General features: G+C 46.8%; 2 protein-coding genes across 2 annotated transcripts in view; one reads left to right on the top strand and one right to left on the bottom strand.

Moving 5' to 3' along the window:
• Positions 1–22,042, top strand: part of LOC309354855 (olfactory receptor 5AP2-like) — a gene marked incomplete at both ends in the record, with an annotated part of 215,639 nt that overhangs the window by 1,744 nt on the left and 191,853 nt on the right. The window lies entirely within an intron of this gene.
• On the bottom strand, positions 456–21,473 carry LOC309355453 (cytosolic phospholipase A2 gamma-like). Its single transcript, XM_081886338.1, has 15 exons — positions 21,277–21,473; positions 19,875–19,986; positions 19,002–19,144; positions 18,547–18,749; positions 17,576–17,689; positions 16,565–16,705; positions 16,278–16,331; positions 15,779–15,811; positions 14,419–14,547; positions 13,081–13,206; positions 12,475–12,516; positions 4,097–4,189; positions 3,514–3,668; positions 2,082–2,253; positions 456–1,475 (listed from the first exon to the last, which is right to left on the bottom strand). Exons 1-15 carry the CDS (start codon positions 21,294–21,296, stop codon positions 1,324–1,326), a joined length of 1,689 nt encoding a protein of 562 aa, XP_081742464.1. The 5' UTR covers positions 21,297–21,473; the 3' UTR covers positions 456–1,323.

Raw genomic sequence — 22,042 nt, forward strand, 5'->3', positions numbered from 1 at the left:
ACTTCAGTTAAGTGTTTATATGGCTTTTGAAGGTGAAGCTGTTTAAAAATGAAAAATGAGAACTGACAATTTAGCAAGTACTCTGTAGCACTACTTGCTGTGGAAGGCAGAAACTAAGCCATGGGTGATGATTTTGCTGCCACCCAGTGGTCAATCATGAGGTATTTGCCTATTGAATTGTACCAAAAATCAGGGTTACTTTGCATTGTTTTCTCATCAGTTCAGCAACAGATTGTGTGGATTAGAAACTTTATTTGCATTAGCCACTAGCCATTGCAATAAGATAAAATATACTGGGGATAGAGCTAAATAGTTATCTATAAAAAATACATTCTTGAGGTTTACATCAATACAAATGGCAGAACTGATTGTGTGAGATGGTAAATTAGTTGTGTGACTGTCCTCACATACCACTGCTGGTGGGAGAAACAAGACAGCAATAGATATTTGCTTATTGAAAGTTGGAGTTTTAAAATTCAAATTGAAAAATTCTGTATTTTGGTATAATCAAACTTCTGTATAAGCTCTGTGGAAGCAAACATGAATATTCAAGAAATAGGTCATTTGGAGATTCCAGTTAGGAGACCAATGAAGTGGATTTGGATCAGACTTTGAATCAAAACAGACTTTGACTAGTCTCATCACGAGCACACACAAAATTGCAATAAACAAGGATTGTTCATTCCTTCTGTTTATTATGCATATGGTACACAACTTTTGTTCACCTGGTGCAATATGAAGAAATTGATCAGCAAATTCTTATTAGTGCTTAAAACAGAAAAAATACTTCAACAAGATAATATCTACTTTCCTTCCCATAACAACCGAGTGAAAAGTATTAAATTTCATAAAGCAAAATATTACTTTTTAATTTTAAAGTCCATTTTTAAAATCTACTCTCTGTATGCTTTTAAAAACATCAGGAAAGTTTTTGTATATAATGTCTTTTTGTAATTTATGTTCCCTGTATCCTTGATGACCTGTTGTCATCAATTCTGTTGAAAAGCTTTTATTTTTAATAATATGTTTTCTACAAAGAAAAGGTTAGGATTAAGAAAAGTGGGGAAAAAGAATACTCTTTATAAAACAAAGAAGAATGTGTTTTTAAATGTGAAGCAGCTGAGAAGGAAAAGGCAACATGCATGGCAAAATACAATAGTTATGGGGGGGCAAAAATTTTATTTAGAAAATATTGTTTTCTAGTGGAGACATTAGAACCATGCTGCAAAGAATCATGTAGTGCTGAGTAGTTCCCACTTAGAAAAGAGGCGAAAGGAAAATGTTGACCAGAACCTCCAAACTCAAAATTGGAATGAAAGGCTGTTAAGGAGCCTGCATGCTTTTCATCGCCTGCAGGATTCTTCCTTTGTTATTCCTCACGTTTGCTTTTGCTGCTTCTAGGAGGTTTTTGACCTCCTGCTCCTTGTAAGAAACTTTGAGGGTGGAATATTGTTCTCTCCATTCAGCTACTTTATCTTTAAAAGAAAGAGGATGTACATAAGCAAGTGCCTTGCTATTCACTTGGAAACACTTTGTATAACACTTAACCACACATGTTCTTCAAAGCACCTATTACATAAACGGATGGGGCAGGAACATGTCCAGCTTATATTATATAGGCTGAGCTATTGACTGTGGAGCTAGTGAGAACTCCAATGTTAATCCCAGCTATCTTAAAAACAAAACAAAAAAAATTGTAAAACTTCAGTAGAACTTGAACATGCAATCTGCCCCCCTCGGTTTTATAGGAACATAAGATTCCTGCTGCATCAGACCAAAAGGCCTATCTAGTCCAGCATCTTCCTCCCAGGGCGACCAATTATAACAATTATTGGGTGAGCCAATTTTGCAAGGTAGCAATTTGGCCAGAGTTGCCAGATTTATCTTCCAGGGATCATTCAGATCCAAGGAGATCATTAGTTCACACTAAACAATGAAATTTGTTTTTAATTGTCTGTAATGATCTTTCTAATGCCGTAACCTGCCCTGGGACCTTAGAGTGAAGGTCGGACAATAAATAAATTATCAAAAACAATAATAAATGCATGCCCCTTTCTAAGCAATCCCCAAACAGAATATACCTTTGCAGTTCACTGTATTGAAGAGCGGGAAATGCATGACAGTTGGAGAATCATGTCCTTGGAAAACGTAGCAGTCATAGGGACTGTCTTTACGCTTGTCCAACTCTGAGACATCAATATCAGGAAAAGGAAGATGATTTTCCTTGCAGTACAGGACTGCTTCTTTGACAGTCTATGACGAGAAGAAAATGCAGGAAAGGAATGTGGAAATTGTTGTCTGAGCAGGACACCCCACTGGCAGTTGCCCAGGAGAAAAATTGTTAGGGTTAGGTGTGTAAAATTTCAACACATGGTGCTGCCCCAATACTTCTGTCACTGGGCTCCATTGAAAATGGCTTCTCCATGTGAACCAGGAAGTGGCCTCTCCAAACAATGGAACGACTCTTCTTTTCTCTGCTGCTGCAATCTCGTTGGTGATGTTCATGCCAGTAGGCAGTTGGATGCATATGTGTGCTCCATCCATTTCCCTCCCACAACCTCAGATGCTGGCAACCCATGCTACACCACTGGGGCACCATGGATGATTTGGCTCTGCAGAGAGATATCACCTCTACACAGAAAAGACTTCTGATCTTTCCACTTAAAAAGAAGTAGGTATAGCAACCTTGATCAATGCAGGGGCCCAGATGCCTGGCCGCAACGCCACCCACCAGAAAAGGTGAGCGGACATACCAGCAATATCCAGGCACAGCAGTTGTCTGTTGTGTAGACTAAAGCACCCTTACTCAAATTATGGTGACCCATCAGAGGCCCAGTAGCCTTGAGTCACCTGTGTGGCTTATTACACTTTGTTTTTTCTTTCCATGCCCGGAACACCACTATACCTGCTGTACTAGCCAACTAACAGTGACTTAAAGCAGGGACAAAGGCAGCATTTAAGATTTCTGTTTGCAAATCCACCCCTTTTGCATGTTCTTTTTTTGTCTGGCAAGAATGCTTCCTTAAACTCTGACAATGCTTCTGGCTTGACTAGATGGAGGCTGGAGAAGGAGTGTGTGTGTGTGTGTGTTTATGTGTGTGTGTGTGTGTGTGTGTGTGTGTGTGCATGTATGGGGGGGACCCTACCATGCAAAGACAAAACTAATGTTTCTCATTCCACTTTTGCTACTGAATCTGCTCACTTGCCTTTTGGCAAGTGTAGTGTAGTGGTTGTAAAGCATGTGGCCCCTGAAAAGTTTTCTAGAAGGGTATTTATCACCACCTCATTTAAATTGAAGAAGGGAGGAAGAAAAATGGAGCAGCGTGGATGGGAGAAAGAGAGGTTAGGGATTGTTTGAATAAATCAGGAATTATTATCCAGCTGAGATATAATGTGCAGTATTCACTTTTTTTGCATCTTATCACCAATCCTGAGCCCAGTGAGCTTTGCTGCCAGCACTGATACGGCAATTAAGAAATGAAATCTCAGCATGACCCAACACAACAAACCTACCTCAAAAGGATTTCCGCTGCTGAAGTCAAAGGAAAGAATGAGTTTCACTTCCCGTTCAGGACGGAGGACAAGCGGATAAGCAGAATTCATGGCTATACCAGCATCGGCCAAACGAAGTTCTTCCTTGCCTGTGAGATTCTTGTCATTAAGGCTGGCTAAGGGGAGAGAGTCGAGTATTACCATGATAATTTGTTTTCAGGAGTTGTTTCATATGCATGCATTCCCTGCCATCTGGAGAGGTGTCAGGGCAAACTAGACACAGTGTGTGAAAGCCTCTTGCACAGATTCTGGCCAAGGCTACACAACCTCGCCCTCCCCCAATGACCTGGCCAGCCCTATTTCCATTTTGTAGTGGCTATTTATTTATTTTTGGCTGCTAAGCAGACAGGCTAATGCTTGCTGGTTCCCCCCTTCCATTTCTTTCTATTCTGTCCTCCAAGAAATTCAAAGGGCGTTTCTGGTTCTTCCCCTCCAAATGTATTTTTGTAAGTTGCTTTGAGACATATTTGTAGAAAGTGATGAACAAATAAATACTAACATCACCATCATTACAATAATTAATGGTGTGTGTGGTTATCCTTACAGTATTTGAAAGTATAGTTGGAGATGGTCCCCCATTTCCATTTGAAGAGGCAATAAACAGTTTTTGACAGTATTCTCAATGTATCCCATATACCTGCAAAATAAAAACTAGATTAGAAATGAACACAATGTCTGGGTATTATTATTATTATTATTATTATTATTATTACTACTACTGAGAATTATATTATTATTATTGTTGTTGTTGTTGTTACTACTACTACTACTACTGCTTTTAAAACACATTGAAAGCATGTCCCCCACCTTCAAGGAATTTGTAATTTACCCCCTTAGAGAATTTAAATTCCCATAAGCCCTTCACGAACTACAGTGCTCAGAATTCTTTTGAAAAAAGTGTTTCAAGTGTGCTTTAAAGGCATAGCATATAGGCAACCTATATGGTGGCTGCTTCACACAGCATGTGGTACAGCTCATCCCTGTTACATTATCCCAGTGGTATAGAAGGCTACCAGTTGTATAGAAGGTGGTAACTGAAGCTTAGCTACATATTAAATGCATATCAGTGTCCTAGGGATGGGTCCTTGCTTCCTTCTCCAGCCTTATTGCTTAGGACTACACACACATTGGTCATCATGTAACTTCCTCTGAACTCTGCCAGAAGGGGTAGGGATCTCAGTGTATTGTCAGCTACATTCCTTCACTGACAGAAAATGAAAATGCAGGCATAGAGAGAGAACAGATAAGAGTAGAAGGCAGAGGGGAGGGAGAAGAAGCAGGGAGCAGCCATGAATTAATCCCTGGACACAGGAAAAACGAAAGAGAGAGCCAGAGTGAAAGAATGCAACGTATAGGCTCAGACAGTGAGACAGACACAAAAATACAGGGATTGCCATCTCCAAAATCTTGTAGGATCACGAGACTGGCCAAGAAGCGTGAAAAGGACAGGAAGTGAAGGTGGGGGTTTTCCTGTTGGGGGGGAAGGGGGCGGAGCTCAGTTCCAGCAGCTGTGCTATCTGAGGATGACGGAGAGTAGCGGAGCTCCAACAAGGGCTTTTTAAATTGCCTAATAAATCTGAATAATTAACTGCCGGAGTCATCTCGCGTGTGTGGGAGAGACCCAAGCCTTACATTTATCATGATTCGTTCACCTAACGGTCCCAAAACACTACACCAGTTGTAGGAGGTTGTGGGACTGCTGATCCCTGTGGTAAGTGTATCATGTTGTCACGGCCACCCAGGACTGGTCCCAGCTCACAAGAGACCTCACTCCGTTGCAGCTTATTTACAGGAAAAGTTTATTGAAGATTTCTGCTTCTCATACAGTTCAGCATTGTGGCCGTACGTCTGCCACGTTAGACCGCTGAAGTCCCCTCTGACTCCTCCCCTCTTCCGCACCAACTTAATAGCCTGGCTCTAGACCACCTCTTCCTCTCCTTTCTTTTCCGCAGGGTCTTCCTGCCCCCCTGGGTTCCCTCTCTCCGTGACTCGCCTGAGGCTGAATCCTCTGCCGCCTCTTCCCCCCTCTTTCTGGCTTTAGGGCCGGGCTCCTCCCCTGAGCTCTCTCCACTTCCGCGCGCCTCTACGTTTGAACTTGGCGCGCGTACGTTGCTGCTGACCTTTCTTTCGACCGCTACACCACCCCCTGCTCTGCTCTCCACCCTTTCCGGCTGAACACCCTGCTCCAACCCCCTCTCTCTGTTCTCTCCTAATCCTGCTCCCTCCGAGAGGCTGACGACTCCACCCCCTTTACTCCGTTCCGGCTGAGACGTCTCTTGCTTCCTCTGTCTTCCACTGGGCTCCTCTCCGCTTCTCCCTTCTCCTCCCCTTTGCTTGATTAAGGTAACCCCCTTTTGAGAATCCTCTGACTCGCTGCTCAGACTCGTGGATTCCCTCAGAATTCCGTCATCTTCTTCCTCATCCTTCTGCCCCTCCTCCCACTCGCTCTCCGTCTCCTCTGTCATCTCCTCCTCTCTCCCAGAAACCCTGACATCCATCCCCCCCTCGAAGCCCCCCCTTCCCCCCTCCCGCTCGCCGGGGACCGGTTGTGGAAACTGCGGCTCTTCGGGAGTAGGCTCAGGATACAGGTCGTCTACGTCAATGTTCTCTGCTGGCAGTTCTGTGTAAGTGTATTCGAAGTCGGGTTCTTCCCCCAAATGCTTCTCAGTCTCTGCTTCCATCGCTACTTCCTCCGGTGCTGCCCGCCAAGGACCTATCAGCCACCTCTTACGCCATTCCTCCTCTGGCTGCTCCTCCCACCAATAAGGGGTTTCCGTGTCCACCCCCGAGCACGATCCCCTGGGCGGGCTTGATTCTGGTGTTCTTTCCTCGGGGGAAGAGAAACCCCTGAACGTGCTATCTGACAATGTGGGTGTGAAAAGCCAGTCATCAAAGTACTCAGCTGGCATGGGTCTATGTGGGAAAAGTGCATGGAACTCTTCTTTCAAAAGGGGTTCGTCTAACTCGTAGCCTGGCACCCAACTATTAGCAGCGGCTGGTGTGCCCTCCCTGGCGAGAAAATATTCAACTCCCTCCTCCCCCCATCTCGAGTCCAGTATCTCTGTGACCTCGTTAAGAGGTCCTGGTCTTGGCGATTCCCCCCTCTCAGGCGCCCTCCTACGTGGCTCTGGGGGTGCTCCTGACTCTTGAAACCTGTGTGGGGTTTTGTAGGGAGTGAGCACCGACCTATGAAAGACCGGGTGCACCCTGGAACCTTCCGGAAGGGCTAGACGAAAAGCCACCGGATTGATCTTAGCCTCAACTTGATATGGCCCTAGCTGCCTGTGTCCTAACTTCTTCTTGGCCAATGACCTGGCCGGCATCGCGTGGGCTGCTAACCACACCCAGTCCCCAACCTGGATGTCCTCTCCCGCCCTCCTGTGCTTATCGGCCTGCACCTTATACGCCTGTTTTGCCAGCTCCAAATGTCTCCGCAGCTCCTCGTGCACCTCTTGCAACTCCGCTGCAAACTGGTCGGCATCTTGAGGCCCCCCCCCTCCTGGTGCCGCAAATCTCGGGAAGGTTCTGGGATGACGGCCATTGTTCGCGAAGAAAGGCGTCACCCCGGTGGAAGCGTGTTTCGTGTTGTTGTAGGCGAATTCAGCCATCGGCAGATAGTCCACCCACGCCGCAGGTCGCTGGTTGGCGTAGCACCGCAGGTACTGCTGCATGATCGCGTTGACCCTCTCCGCTTGACCGTTGGTTTGTGGATGCCTCGCCGATGTCAGGTTGATTTTGACGTGCAAGATGCCCAGAAGCTTTCGCCAGAAAGTGGAAACAAACTGGCGCCCCCTGTCGGACAAGACGGACTGCGGAAGTCCATGCACTCCGAAGACGTGATCGATGAAGAGCTTTGCGGTCTGTTCTGCCGTCGCCACCTTGGCACAAGGGATGAAGTGCGCCATCTTGGTGAACAAGTCCACCACCACTAACACCGCCGTCTTACCTCTGGAGCTGGGCAGGTCTGTAACAAAGTCCAACGCTACCCTCTCCCATGGTTGCTGCGGTGTCTCCAGCGGTTCTAGCAATCCCGCCTGCTTCTGGTGCACTGGTTTGGACCTCTGGCAGATATCACACCTGGCGACGTAGTCCGCCACCTCTCCTCTCATCTGGGGCCACCAAAAGTCTCTAGCCACCAACTCCATCGTCTTCTCTTTGCCGAAATGGCCTGCACTAGGGGCGTCATGCAACTGTTGCAGAACCTTGGCTCGAAGATCGTCGGTGGGCACGTAAAGGGCACCCTTACGAGTCAAAAGTCCATCTTGTAATTGAAACTCATCGTTGTGTCGCGACCCTCCGCGTAGCTCCTCCATCTTAGACTGTGCAAACTGATCCCTTTGCAACGCGCGTCGCACCGCGTCCAGGTCGACTGCGATGGTAGCGCACGTCCACGCCTGCGGTGCGAAAATGTGCTTTGCTGCGATTGGAGCTGCTCCCTCCAAGTATTGCGGCTTTCGGGACAGCGCGTCTGCAATAACATTGGAGTCTCCTGGGATGTATTCTATTTCGAAGTCGAAGTCCGCAAAGAACTCCGCCCAGCGCATGTGTCGCTGGGTCTGCAACTTAGCCGTCCGCCAATACTCTAAGTTCTTGTGATCCGTGCGGACCTGCACCGTGTGCTTGGCTCCTATTAAGAAGTGTCGCCACGCTTTGAAAGCTGCATGAATGGCCAACAACTCCCTGTCCCATATGGTATAATTGCGCTCCGCCTTGCTGAGCTTCCGGGAGTAGAACGCACCCGGTCGCCAGTTGCCTTGTGAATCCTCTTGCAAAAGAACGGCCCCAACCGCTCTATCTGACGCATCGGTCTCTACCCGCATGGGTCTGCCGGGATTCACGTGGAGCAGCTGCTCTTCGGAGGCGAAAAGACCTTTAAGCGTCCGGAAGGACCGCTCCGCTTGTTCGGTCCAGACGAACTTCTTCTTCTTGGAACTGAGGGTGTCAGTGATCGCCGCCGTCGCGTTCGCAAAACCTTTAATAAACTTGCGGTAAAAATTGGCAAAGCCGATGAACCTCTGGACCTCTTTCCGATTTCGAGGGCTTTTCCAGTCCAACAGCGCTTGAACCTTAGCCCTGTCCATGGCCAGTCCCTCGTCGGACAACTTGTAGCCAAGGAAATCAACCTCTCTGACATCAAACTGGCACTTTTCCAACTTGGCGTACAGCCTGTGTTCCTTCAGCCTCTGCAGGACCTCCCTCACGTCCTTATCGTGATCCTCCGGCGATTCCGAGAAAATCAGGATATCGTCGAGAAAGCAGACACACTTCTTGTAGAGGAGACCTGCTAGCACGTGGTGCATAAATGCTTGAAAAACGTGGCTGCCATTTTGGAGGCCGAAAGGCATGACTCTGTATTCGTATGTGCCCAGAGGGGTGAACATGGCGGTCTTCCACTCATCTCCTTTCCGGATGCGGATGAGATTGTAAGCTCCACGTAGGTCCAGCTTGGTGAAAATCTTGCCCCTCCTGACGGTCGCTAAAAGGTCGTCAATCTTGGGCATGGGGAAAGCTTTGGGCTTAGTCAAGCTGTTGATGAACCTGTAATCCACTATAAGCCTTTTTTGGGGCGTGTCCTTCTTCTTCACAAAGAAAACAGGGCTGCCTCCCGCTGCTTTAGATTCCTGGATGAAACCTCGCTTGAGGTTATGGTCTATGAACTCCCGAAGCTCTTGCATTTCGTCCTCCGACATGGAGTACAGCTTGGCAGCAGGCAATTGCGCCCCTGGCACTAAATCAATCGCGCAGTCGTAAGGTCTATGAGGCGGCAACTTGTCAGCTTCCTTCTCACAGAAAACCTCCAAGAATTCCTGGTACTTGTGAGGCACTGTTTGCACCATACCCAGATGCAATGGCTGCTCAGCTTCTCCTCCCTGATCGGTCTGAAAGCAATGCTGAGCACAATACGATGAACAAAAGTTGATCTGCCTCTGGTACCACGCAACCGCGGGACTGTGCCTCTCCAGCCAACTCATGCCTAACACGATGGGTGTGTCCGATAAGTGGGTGACATTGAAACTAATAAGCTCTCGATGGTTGCCAATCTGCATCATCATGGGAGGGGTTTGCTGCACCACTTGCCCCCCCAGCAACTTCCTGCCGTCCACCGTGACCACGTTCAGAGGCGTCGTTGCAGGCAGGAGCGCCATGTTGTGCTGCTTAACGAACTGCAGTCCCATGAAGTCGGCGTTGCTTCCCGAATCGATCGTTATTGGAACCTCGAGGAGTCTCCCATCAGGCAACTGGAGTGTTGCTGTGAGCAGGACTGCCGGTTTGGGAGGCAAAGGGTCCACGCTCTGCAGTGATGCTGGGGGCTTGTCTACAGATCCGCCTGGCTGAGCCCCAGTAGCTCTGCTTCCAGCCAGGCACTGTCGTTTCCCTGAAGCTGCTCCCCTGGTTGCACCTCTGCTGTTACAGTTGCCAGCGCTGCAGTGTGCTTCTGGAGCCTCTGGGGGCACTCTTTCGCCATATGGTGCGCACTGTCACAGATGTAACACTTCCTGGTTCCTCTAGGAGGCTTCGCTTTGGCTGCACCAGGGACAGGGCTCTGGGATGGCTTCTGAGCCCTAGCACCACCAATCTCCATTGGCTCCTCTCTGTCCTTCCCCATTGGCGAGGGGTGCGCACGGCTGAAGTCCCTGTGCACAAAAGGGAGAGTCCTTGCTTGCGCACGCGCTTGGGGCCCGTCCTCCTCGTGCCACGGACGCCCCTCATGTCGAATTCCAAGAGCTAAAGCCCGTTGCACCACGTCTTCTAGGGTCTGGGGTCTGTCCCCCCTAGCGATCTCATCCTTGATGGGGGGGCTCAATCCCTCCCAAAAAAGATCTCTGACCGGTTTACTGTCCTTTGGCCAATCTAAGGCGGTGAGCAATGCAAAAAATTTAGAGTGGTATTGGCGCACAGTCGCTTTCCCCTGCCTCAGCCCGTGCATTTGACGGCGCGCAATGTCCACATCCACAGAGGATTGAAAACAAGAATCCATCGCTTTGATGAACGCAGTTGAATCGCGACGGGCCGGTCCATCTTCGCGCCACAAATTGCGTAGCCAAGCCCTGGCCTCCCCATGCAGGTGCGAAACAATGAACCCCACTCTCTCCTCCTCATCTTTAAAATCGTGACGGAGTAAGTGCAGTGCATATACAACGTCCGCTCTGAAATTGGGATAGTCTTGCAAGTTGCCATTAAAATGCGGAACTAGGGCACCCCCCCTCCGTCCAAGCGCAATGCCCTCCGCTCTGGATCCTGGGGCCCCCGCCTTGTCCGCGCGCTCCCACCTTGCCTGCAAATCCTGGCACGTCTTCTCCAAGTCGTCATTCTTCTTCTGCGAAGCAATGACTGCCGATGTGAGAGCGGTAACCTGATTCCGCAATGCAACCAGCTGCTCCTCAGCGCTCATGGCTGCTCCCGTTCGTGAGCTTCGCAAAAAAAAATTTTTGCTTTCAGAGAGGGGACTTACTGTCACGGCCACCCAGGACTGGTCCCAGCTCACAAGAGACCTCACTCCGTTGCAGCTTATTTACAGGAAAAGTTTATTGAAGATTTCTGCTTCTCATACAGTTCAGCATTGTGGCCGTACGTCTGCCACGTTAGACCGCTGAAGTCCCCTCTGACTCCTCCCCTCTTCCGCACCAACTTAATAGCCTGGCTCTAGACCACCTCTTCCTCTCCTTTCTTTTCCGCAGGGTCTTCCTGCCCCCCTGGGTTCCCTCTCTCCGTGACTCGCCTGAGGCTGAATCCTCTGCCGCCTCTTCCCCCCTCTTTCTGGCTTTAGGGCCGGGCTCCTCCCCTGAGCTCTCTCCACTTCCGCGCGCCTCTACGTTTGAACTTGGCGCGCGTACGTTGCTGCTGACCTTTCTTTCGACCGCTACACCACCCCCTGCTCTGCTCTCCACCCTTTCCGGCTGAACACCCTGCTCCAACCCCCTCTCTCTGTTCTCTCCTAATCCTGCTCCCTCCGAGAGGCTGACGACTCCACCCCCTTTACTCCGTTCCGGCTGAGACGTCTCTTGCTTCCTCTGTCTTCCACTGGGCTCCTCTCCGCTTCTCCCTTCTCCTCCCCTTTGCTTGATTAAGGTAACCCCCTTTTGAGAATCCTCTGACTCGCTGCTCAGACTCGTGGATTCCCTCAGAATTCCGTCATCTTCTTCCTCATCCTTCTGCCCCTCCTCCCACTCGCTCTCCGTCTCCTCTGTCATCTCCTCCTCTCTCCCAGAAACCCTGACACATGTAGTCCAGCTTTATGGGTGAAAAATGGGAAGGGTGACACCTAGTCCTATTATGAAGCCAATATGGTGTATAATAGGTAAAGTAAAGGAACCCCTGACCATTAGGTTCAGTCGTGACCGACTCTGGGGTAGCGGCACTCATCTCGTTTTATTGGTTGAGGGAGCCGGCGTACAGCTTCCGGGACATGTGGCCAGCATGACCAAGCCGGTTTTGGTGAACCAGAGCAGCACACGGAAACGCTGTTTACCTTCCCGCTGGAGCAGTACCTATTTATCTACTTGCACTTTGACGTGCTTTCGAACTGCTAGGTTGGCAGGAGCAGGGACCGAGCAATGGGAGCTCACCCTGTCACAGGGATTTGAACCGCCGACCTTCTGATCGGCAAGTCCTAGGCTCTGTGGTTTAACCCACAGCGCCACCCGCATCCCATGGTGTATAATACATACTGATAAATGTGTGATCATTCAATGATATTTTGATTATTTTTATTGCACATGGCGTTAATAATTTAATGAGTTGATGGCTTATAAAGGCCCTTATAAATAAATATTAATAAAATTAGAAGTGAATGGATATAAAACCATCTGTATACCTTATAATCTCATTTTCATATCTGCAGATTCTCATCACAAATCTTTGTGATATACAAATAATTTGCAAAATGTTGAAAATGATGTATAAAATGTTTGAATTACTTACTTCTCTTTGTTTCTTCATGATGCGTGAATGGAGATGTCCTAGCTGTCAAAAGCAAAGCATCATAGCATTGAGACTAAAGGATAAAATGCAATAAAACAGGTGCACTATAAGACATCTAAACTGTAAGATGGTTACAATATGCTTCTTGTAAATGGAGCAGAAGTTGATTAGGGTTCCAGTCCTTCACATTTATGTAGGATCAAACTCCATTGAACACAGTGGGGCTTATTTTTGAATAAAAAATGTGCATATCTAAGATTGCTCTATAAGAGAGTTCTTTGGAAGTTTTGAAATTCATAGAATCATAGAATCATAGAGTTGGAAGAGACCACAAGGGCCATCGAGTCCAACCCCCTGCCAAGCAGGAAACACCATCAGAGCACTCCTGACATATGGTTGTCAAGCCTCTGCTTAAAGACCTCCAAAGAAGGAGACTCCACCACACTCCTTGGCAGCAAATTCCCCTGTCGAACACTTCTTACTGTCAGGAAGTTCTTCCTAATGTTTAGGTGGAATCTTCTTTCTTGTAGTTTGGATCCATTGCTCCGTGTCCGCTTCTCTGGGGCAGCAGAAAACAACCTTTCTCCCTCCTCTAGCCACACTTACCTGCAAATTCTTGAGTAAACATGTCAGCCAGGGTCAAAAACTGTGCTACTCTTCCAGGCTTGTCTAGAGTGTTGTGTTTCTCCTTCAATAAACTGAGGAAGTTGTAGGTGTTGCTGCCTACTTGATCTATCAAAGAACGTAAGATGAGACTGGAATAAGGAAAAAGAATATCCATCTGGTCTAACCAGATTAAAATTAAGTTTCACAAAACTAAAACCTTTGTGACACTTGTATTTCACATTGTTGAGATTTCAGCCTCATTCTCCAATTATATTTGGAGGAATTTCAGTATAGGAAGGATTGCACTGCCACCTGAAGTGAAGGCACAAGACAGTCGTATGGTATCAGGGGTACCAACCTGAATAAAATATTGAGGGGGCCCAAGTAAGCCCCACCCCACATAATTGATCACATGAATGGCAATTGGTTTGAATGGCAATGTCCATCAAATTTGGGGAGGGTGGCCCCCTCAAATATTTCATTGAGGGGTGAAGCCCCCTTGGTCCCTAGGAATTGGCTCCAATGTATAGTACAAATAGTTCTCAACTTTATCAATAAACCTATAGAGGAGGGGTAGGGAGTCAGCAGCCTTCCAAATATTGTTGGAATCTTACTCCTATGATCCCTGGCCAGTCTGCCTGAGGCTTTGAGGAGCTAGGGTCCAACAACATCTGGAGGACCATAGTTTCACCACTTTGGTAATACAGTGATCAAATGTACTAAAGACTCAGCTACCTGCAGGCAACTTCTCCCTCTGTGTTCTCACATGGGCAATGCCACCCAGCAATGGGCCTGATGTGTGTTTTCTATTGGCAACTTACCATGAAGATGAACGGAGGGGACTCCTCTAAATCCCCGCCTCACACGCACATACATAGATGACAGCACTTGGCAGAACAATGGTCCCAGGTCCCAAGAGCACCTGTCAACACATACCCTCTTGAGCTGGGTGGCAATGCAAGGTTGGCTGCTCAAGAACCCCCTACCTAATTGGTGCCTACAGCAAACCTTGCAGGGAAGCATTTTCTTTGTCTGATGGTTTGAAATTAAATTACACAGACCGAGGAAAATGTGTCACCTGACACTGTGGCATTGCCAAGTGATTGTTAGGTGGTTGCCCCTGCCCACCTGCCAAAGTGTCCCTTGAGTGTTGAAGGAGATCTGAATCTAGCTGGTTGGTAAGATTCAATTCTCCATCATTGATTTAAGTCATGGGTACAATTTGCTGCCATAATCATAGCCCTAATCACACACACTATACACTTTGAAGGGGTTGCTGGGAGCATGAAGACCTGTGTAGGAAAAATAGACACCAGTCATTCTTCAGCTTCCTCTTACCTTTAAGAAGTTCCATGATGTTTGTGATGTTTTCGTCCTGATGTTCATGTGTCGTCCCTTCCATGGCATGAATCAGGAGCTTTATTGTATGTGAAGCAGCCTGACAATATATACAGTGACAACTGGAAGCTTCAAAAAGAGCCCAAAAATGCAAGCAACAAGAAAGGAATAAAGCTTACAAATAGGGAATCAGTGGTTGGATTATTCCAAAAGTTAGGATGCAACATATTGTAGGGAATGTGACAGTGCTGATAAAAATGGGCAGGGCAGGACAGGCTTCAAAATACAGAGAGAATAACATGCTAAATGAGATATGCCTGGTTTATTGGATCATCCTGAAATCCCCCCCCCCACACACACACACACATGCTGGCTCTAGTCAAGAAGCCCAGCTCCTAGATGTCCCATCCTTATGTCACTGCTGGAATAAATGTATTGCCTATAAGATATGTGAGCCATGACATCATTGGCAGATTTCTCCCTTGGGAAGGAAACGTAGCAATAAAAATACCTTAATTCCAAAAGTTCTGCAAATGCACCTTAAATCCATTTCTTTCTGCAACCTTTTCTAACTACCCTCCTCTAAACCTTTGATAGCTATGGGAAATGCAGAACTTGTCAGGGTTTCTATATTATTGGATAACCCTTGCTGAAACACAGCCATAAGTCAAATGCAAACCTGCTTTTGCATAATACTTCAGGAGACAGCGATACTTATCTTCCAGCCCAACAAATCTTTCCTGATAACAGAATGTTTTCCTAACTTAAATAGTGGCTAAGGCTGCTTCCACACAGGCTGACCTTCCTACCTTTGACCCTTTCTTCTGAAACTACTTTCCATTTTGTGTAGAGCAAACATGTGCATATACGGCCTCGGTCCAGTATACCTGAAGGAGCGTCTCCACCCCCATCATTCTGCCCGGACGCTGAGGTCCAGCGCCGAGGGCCTTCTGGCGGTTCCCTCATTGCGAGAAGCAAAGCTACAGAGAACCAGGCAGAGGGCCTTCTCGGTAGTGGCGCCCACCCTGTGGAACGCCCTTCCAGCAGATGTCAAAGCGATAAACAACTACCTGACATTCAGAAGACATCTTAAGGCAGCCCTGTTCAGGGAAGTTTTTAATGTGTGATATTTTACTGTATTTTTGGTTTTTATGGAAGCCGCCCAGAGTGGCTGGGGAGGCCCAGCCAGATGGGCGGGATATAAATAAATTATTATTATTATTATTATTATTATTATTATTATTATTATTATTATTATTATTATTGGTTTGCAAAGTTCCTGAATAAAGAAGGCATCAACAGATGTATCTTTCTGAGACGGACTGATGGCAAAAAAATTCAAGCAATGTCAAGGACTTACCTGAAGCTTGTTCTCCCAGGTGTTTGATATAATCTGAAAATGTGAGAAGTACATTATATTTCCATAGCTATAGGAATATTCTATTAGATGGGGAATCTGTGTTCCTCCAGATGTTAATTGGGCTGCATTTTCCATTATCCATAATCATTGGCTATGCTAGCTGGGGCCCACAGGATTCCCATCCCTGTGGCAGAGAGAAGAACTGTGGTCAGGGTGAAGTGGCCCAGAGGAGCAGGGGACCATGGACCCAGCCACTCCCCTCAAAAAAGTGTTGCTGTGTACTAGTACAAGTCGTCAAGTGTTGGCAAATTAAGTGAGGGCAGTCTGGCCGCAGTAGCATGTTAGTGTTGTAAGGGCATAGAAGGCCAGAGGGTTTTCTTCAGGGCTCCACATAAGCTACGCAACTACTTCCAAGTGTGCACACATGGGCTGTGCCTTTGGAAAGCATACCGGGAAGGAACTTTCCCTAGCTGGGTCCAATAGGCTAAACATACAAAACCTTCTATTTCCTTGACGTCTTCTTTGCGATCTGCAAATGAACTTCCCCATAAGCCTGAAAGAGAAGGAAGGAAATGGAAATGACATTTTCTAGGAAATTTGCAGGACAGCACTATGTTTAGTGGCATACATTAATCATAATTGTATGCCACTAAACCGAGCAGAGGGAACATGCTCGGTTCAGTGCGGGAAAGTGGGGAATCACTGAGCATGTGAACTAGTCTGATGTTTGGATACTGCATGAATCTGTTGTGTTGCTGCCTCTTCCCCCTGTCAAGTCAGCAGTACCTCTCAAGTAAGAAATGCTTTTTTCATTCTTCAGTATTCTCAGCACACCATTCTCAAATGTGCTGCCCAACAGCCTCATGTCAACAAATGCACCAGGGTGAAAGAATCCAGCATCATGGGGTGTGAATTCAAACCAGATACCTTAAAAAAATAAAAATGAAAATCAGTGTCAGAAAGTGTGGGAAACAATTGCTTACACAAATAGACTTCTTTTGCTGTATCAGCTTCTGTATTTGTCATGTTTCTTTCTGACGCCTCACAAACTATTGTTTATAGAAATTTCTATTTAGTTAATTGGCTGGCTATGTTCTGTCTGCATTCTGTCTTAAGCATATGCGGTGCCGGGGTGCTAAGATCCACCCAATGTCCCCCCTCCCAGCTTGCCCAGTCCCAGGTGTGCAGGAGGGTAGAGCCAGCCGGCCACCTCAGTGTCTCACTGGCTCGGTCACCCCCGAACACGTGGTGCAGAGCTGCCCGCAGCAGAAGAGCCTGCCGTGGTACCCCGACCAATGGGCGGGCTTTTCCCAGACTCAACTCTCGGGCCCTGGACTCTTGGCCTGGAGCTTCTGAGAGCCTGGCGCCTGGGTGCCCCACACCCCTAGTGCCTATGGGTAAGATGGCCCTGCTTGGAGGCATCTGTTCAGCCTCTGTGAGAACAGGATGCTGTTCCAGGTAGTCCTTTGGTCTGTTGCAGAAGGACTCATCTAATGTTCTTATGTTAGTTCAGCCCACTGTCTGTCAATTGCATTGATCCAAGGCCAGTCTCCAATAACAGTTGCACATGCTCCTTGGATAAGTTTAGCACACATAGAGATTATTGTTGGAAGAATATAACAGTTGGGTTATAGGCTATGTTAATCAGGCTCCAAGGAGACCCAATGGACAGTGATTTCAAGCACAGAGAAGACCCACAAACATATGGATAAGATCCAAGCCCTTTTAAGTTGTATTGATTTCAAAAGCATCACGAGAAATGGCCATATATAGTTGCTCATTTGTTTTGTTTCTTACCTGGATGGGTTTTACTGGTGTCATCTAATTTGTTTGAATCCACTGCTGCATAGATGGGGTAAGGAACTGCCCCATTAAAAGAGACCATCCTTTCCTTGGACAAATGGCCATAATCTAGCTGTAGAGAAAGGGAATCATTAGTGAGGGAGAATATCGTCCCAATACAAATAACAGCTTCAGAGAAGGGATTTTTCCCAGTTCCAAGCAAGGAAGGAAAGTGTTAAGTTCCTCCTCTGTACCTGCTGTGATTTTGGTGAGTTATAAGCCCTGCCAGCTGATGCTATTTGCATTTAACAATAAACAAATAACATCTTGAAAGCAAATACATTTTTTATCTCATGTGTAGCTTGACATGCTCAGTCGGTGCGAGCTAGCAGGATTATAGCCTGAGATAAGTTGCTATTCCTACTGAGTATGTCACATTTAGAACAGCAAAACTGATCACTTCTGCTATGTACCAAGATGAACCAAAAGGCTCTGGACTACCGTAGTTTCTATACTGTATTTTATGCTGCTTCTATGTTGTATTACAATTAAGTGTTTTAAATTTGTTGTTAGCCTCCCTGAGCCCGTTTTTTTGAACCAGTAAGGGCGGGGTATAAATAAAAAATTATTATTATTATTATTACAGTACAAATATACGTTGCTTGCCATTTTTGGTGAAATGATGGAAAATCTCTACAAGGCTTCCTGTAGGCAGTGCCTTGCTGACAAGCTGCACCATAACTGCATCTGGATCTTCCTGCAGCCTCTAAATCAGTTTACTATGTGATCTGGAAGTGGTTGTGTTGCAATTGTGGTTTCTTGGTGGGGAAGAAGGAACATGGGATGTACAAAAAGAGTTGGATTGTGGCATAGGTGTGTATGTTTTTTAAAAAAGCATATACAATGCTTTTCAAGTCTCCACCCCCCCCCCGGGAAAAAACAATTCTGTGCAACCACAAAGTATCTGTGGAAAGGAGGTAGTATACTTGCCTCATGCAACATTGCATAGAGAACGACACTGCCCCAGAAATCGGTTAAGGAGTATGTCTTCTCTTTACTTGGTTCTACAAGGGCATCCAGGGATTTGCTGGGATCCCACGATTGATTTACAAGATTGTCACACATCTTTGCTTCCAAAATAGGAAGCTTTCCCAGCCATTCCTCATGTTCATAGATGAATGACATACACCTTGGAGAAAAGGCAAAGCATCGTGAACAAAGCTTTGAAGAAAGACTTTTCCTGGAGGAACATTGCCAATCACTGTAGATAATGCTGAGATGGATACACCAAAGGCCTGAATCAATATAATACAATTTAGCATATTCCTACGTTGGACAGAGCTTTCTTTATCAAATCCTTTAGCCATTAGAGACAACCTAGGTTCTTGCTTCTTCAAATGGTTATGCCAGTCATCATTGAATATGGCTTATGTCCACTTACCAGGTAGAACCTGATACTCCACAGAGATACATCACAGCACCCAACAAATCCTCTTTCTGAAGTTCTCCCAGAACCCCTTGAAGTGCAATCATGGCCCGCAACCCTCCACCAGATCCTAACAGGGCAACATTAGGAACAGAATTCTAGGGAAACGGGGAAAGACAAATAACTGTCATATTTTGAAATATGTAATCACAAATACTTTTTACAACGTAACAACAAGCGGTGAAGCTAGAAACAGATGGTGCATGGTAGCAGAAGACATGGTACTATATTGATGCTTTCCTAACCTGCTGTTTAACAGGAGGTAGAGTGGGAGGGGCAAGCTGGCTGCAAGATCCACCCCTCTCTAGCCACCTGTAAGCAAAAGCAATTTGATCAACAGGGAGTCAGGAGACTGCTGCCATCCCAACCTGCTATCTGCTACTGGTAAAGTTAAGTTCTGCAGGGAACAGTATATTCTCTTCCTTCATGAAATATTGATTGAATTTGTAGCTGTTGCAAGAACAATGGGAAATCAATTGCTGTTAGTTATTGCAATTTAAGCTTCCGTAACTCAACTTTACTGTATCCCTAATTTCCTCTCCGAATTCTGCTTCCCGCCATCTTCTCTCCCAGCCTCCCATGTTTTAGCCACCCACCCACTCACTTTGCCTTTTGTCTATTCATTTTTTCAAGCACCTTTGCCTTGGTCATTTGCCTGCTTTGTCCATTTAGAGCACCTGAGCAGCTCAGCCAATGACAGGCTGCCCCCTTTCCCCAAAATATCAGGGCTTTATGTACACCACTGCCAGAGATTGTGTTGCTATTACCCAAAGTGCGAGCACCGCCGCATCCCTTAAGCATATTGCAATATAGACCATGAAACTTTACCATGGCGGTGTTGACCCCAAGCTTCAGAAAAGAATTGTGCACTTTGATTTTTCTTCTGCCAACAGCTGTTTTTTCTTCATCAGATACATCTCTGGAAATCCGGATCACATCACTAGTTTAAGAATAAAAGTCAACCATTTCAAAGTTGCTCATTCAAGTGGGAGTCTCTACCCCAGTCATCTGTGGAGCACATACAGACAACCCGCCATTTTCTGCTTCAAGTTTCATAGAAACATAAAGTCCACTCACCCCTTCCAGGTGACATGAAGATTGTGGCCCCGTGCCAACCCTGCCTCCATCCTCATTTCCACGACTTGGTCTCTGGCTGCAGCGGCTGTCGGGAGGTGCTACAGCCTCTCCCCCCAGGCCGCAAAATTCAAATGTGCTTGTCTGCAATTTTGGACCAATCATGGGTTGGCTTGAGAGTGTGGCCATAGAGGGTTACACTCATGGAGTCTTCACTCAGGTCCACTCCCCAGGGATAAAAACCTTTGCCCAGGACTGCAGTCGGCATCAAAGTCGGAGAAATAGTTACACTACCAGTGAATTTGTTGGTCCTGCCCAGCTTCTAGCCCCCTACAGCACCACTGAGTAACCATGTGGGGGAGAAAGTCACTGCTTTGGTGCTGATATCAGGGTGTGTGGTTTTTTGGGGGGGAAGCATGGGTGGGATAGCACAGTGCGAGTGATACCACCACTACCCAAATGAGGGTAGAGTAGGGTAGATGGGAGCTGAACTTGGCTCACATTCAAAAGTGGCAACACCATCTGCTTCTGAAAGCATTTGAGGACCTGAATGGTGGTGTGGCTAGGTCAGCCTGGGGAGGGACCTCTATGACCTTTTGGGCAGTGCACAGCCTGGCTGGCTGTTGACAGGCATGCACCCCCATCCTTCATGATTACTTCTGAGTGGGCTTACCTGACACAATCTCCACTACTACCAGATAAGCCAGCAAGTGTGTGAGGGCAAGATTGCAGGTGCATCAGCACTGCTGTTGCAGGGGTGGTGGTAACCGGTAGCAAGTACTGAGAAGGCTGCTGAACATTGGTGGGGAAGCTGAGAGCAATCGTCCCTGGGGCCCTGCAAAATCTGGAGCTGGGCCTGTTTAAAAGCATGCTCTTTGGACACCAGCAAGAGCATATTTCAAGCTACTTTCTAAGACAGCTGTATATTTTTCATGTCCCCCAGTATTTACAAGAGTGTCAGGCAGAGTTAGTGGACCCTTCTGCTACATCTCATGCTAGAGAACAGTTCTGAAGTTAGGAAACATTTCTGCAGTCCTACAGGGTTTCCCCTTTGTTTTTCACAAAGGCTGCCCTCAGTTTCTTCACACAACCATCGGTTTTGCAAGAACAGTTCTGGTAATCGTTAGTTAGCAAACAACATCTGGATAAATATTACCTTTGGTTTGACCCAGGCATACATAACCTGTGACCTTTCGAGCTGAGTGAAGTTCAATAGACATGCTTGACAGTTCAGAAAGGCTATATTGGCTGCCTGTGTGGGGCTGCAGAAAGGGGATTTAAGCACTCAGAAGTCCACATTACTTGAGGAAGCACCATAGCTCAGTAACAGAGCATCTGCATCTCCTGCATATGTAGCATCTCAGTGCAGATTAAATGTGGAGGCTCCTCAGCTGTCGAAATCTCGGGTGGGGGGCTTGCAAATTATCTCCTAATGCATTTTTTGTTTTACCAAGCAACAATTTTAATAAACCAATTTCAATATCAAATTGGTATTATTTTGGTCTGTTGTCATGCGGGCCCCTAAATGCTCTGCCTATCTGGCACTGCACTAAGCTAGATGGACAAATGGTTTGACTCAGTAGGAGGCAACTTGCTATGTTCCTATCACTGAATGGTGAGCAGTGTTTTGCTTGATGGGACCCACATTGTATTAGCCATGTACCATCCACTGTTACACAGTTTCCCATTTCAAACGTTAGTGCATGCATAATGAAAGCAGGAGGCTCCAACCCAAATATATGCAGGTCCACTGCAGAGCCAGAAAAACCCCACATACACAAACCATGCATACAGCTGAATGCGCAGAGGGAGTACTCTCTGACCAATGGCATGCATGAGTAGAGCCAGTTCAGAGGAGCATTCATGCCATCTGATCGTGCCCCTGACATCCTGTGGGCTCCCCAGTATCAGCACCCATCCTC

This window comes from Podarcis melisellensis, assembly GCF_964234715.1.
Source record: "Podarcis melisellensis genome assembly, chromosome: 13".
NCBI lineage: Eukaryota > Metazoa > Chordata > Lepidosauria > Squamata > Lacertidae > Podarcis > Podarcis melisellensis.

Excerpts from the sequence above, each read along its gene's own strand:
- LOC309355453 (XM_081886338.1), bottom strand. The coding sequence starts at position 21,296 with ATGCCTGGGTCAAACCAAAG. Across the intron at positions 19,145-19,874 it reads TTGGGGTCAACACCGCCATG|AATTCTGTTCCTAATGTTGC; the intron begins GTAAAGTTTCAT and ends CCGTTTCCCTAG. Across the intron at positions 1,476-2,081 it reads CAATACAGTGAACTGCAAAG|ATAAAGTAGCTGAATGGAGA; the intron begins GTATATTCTGTT and ends TTTCTTTTAAAG.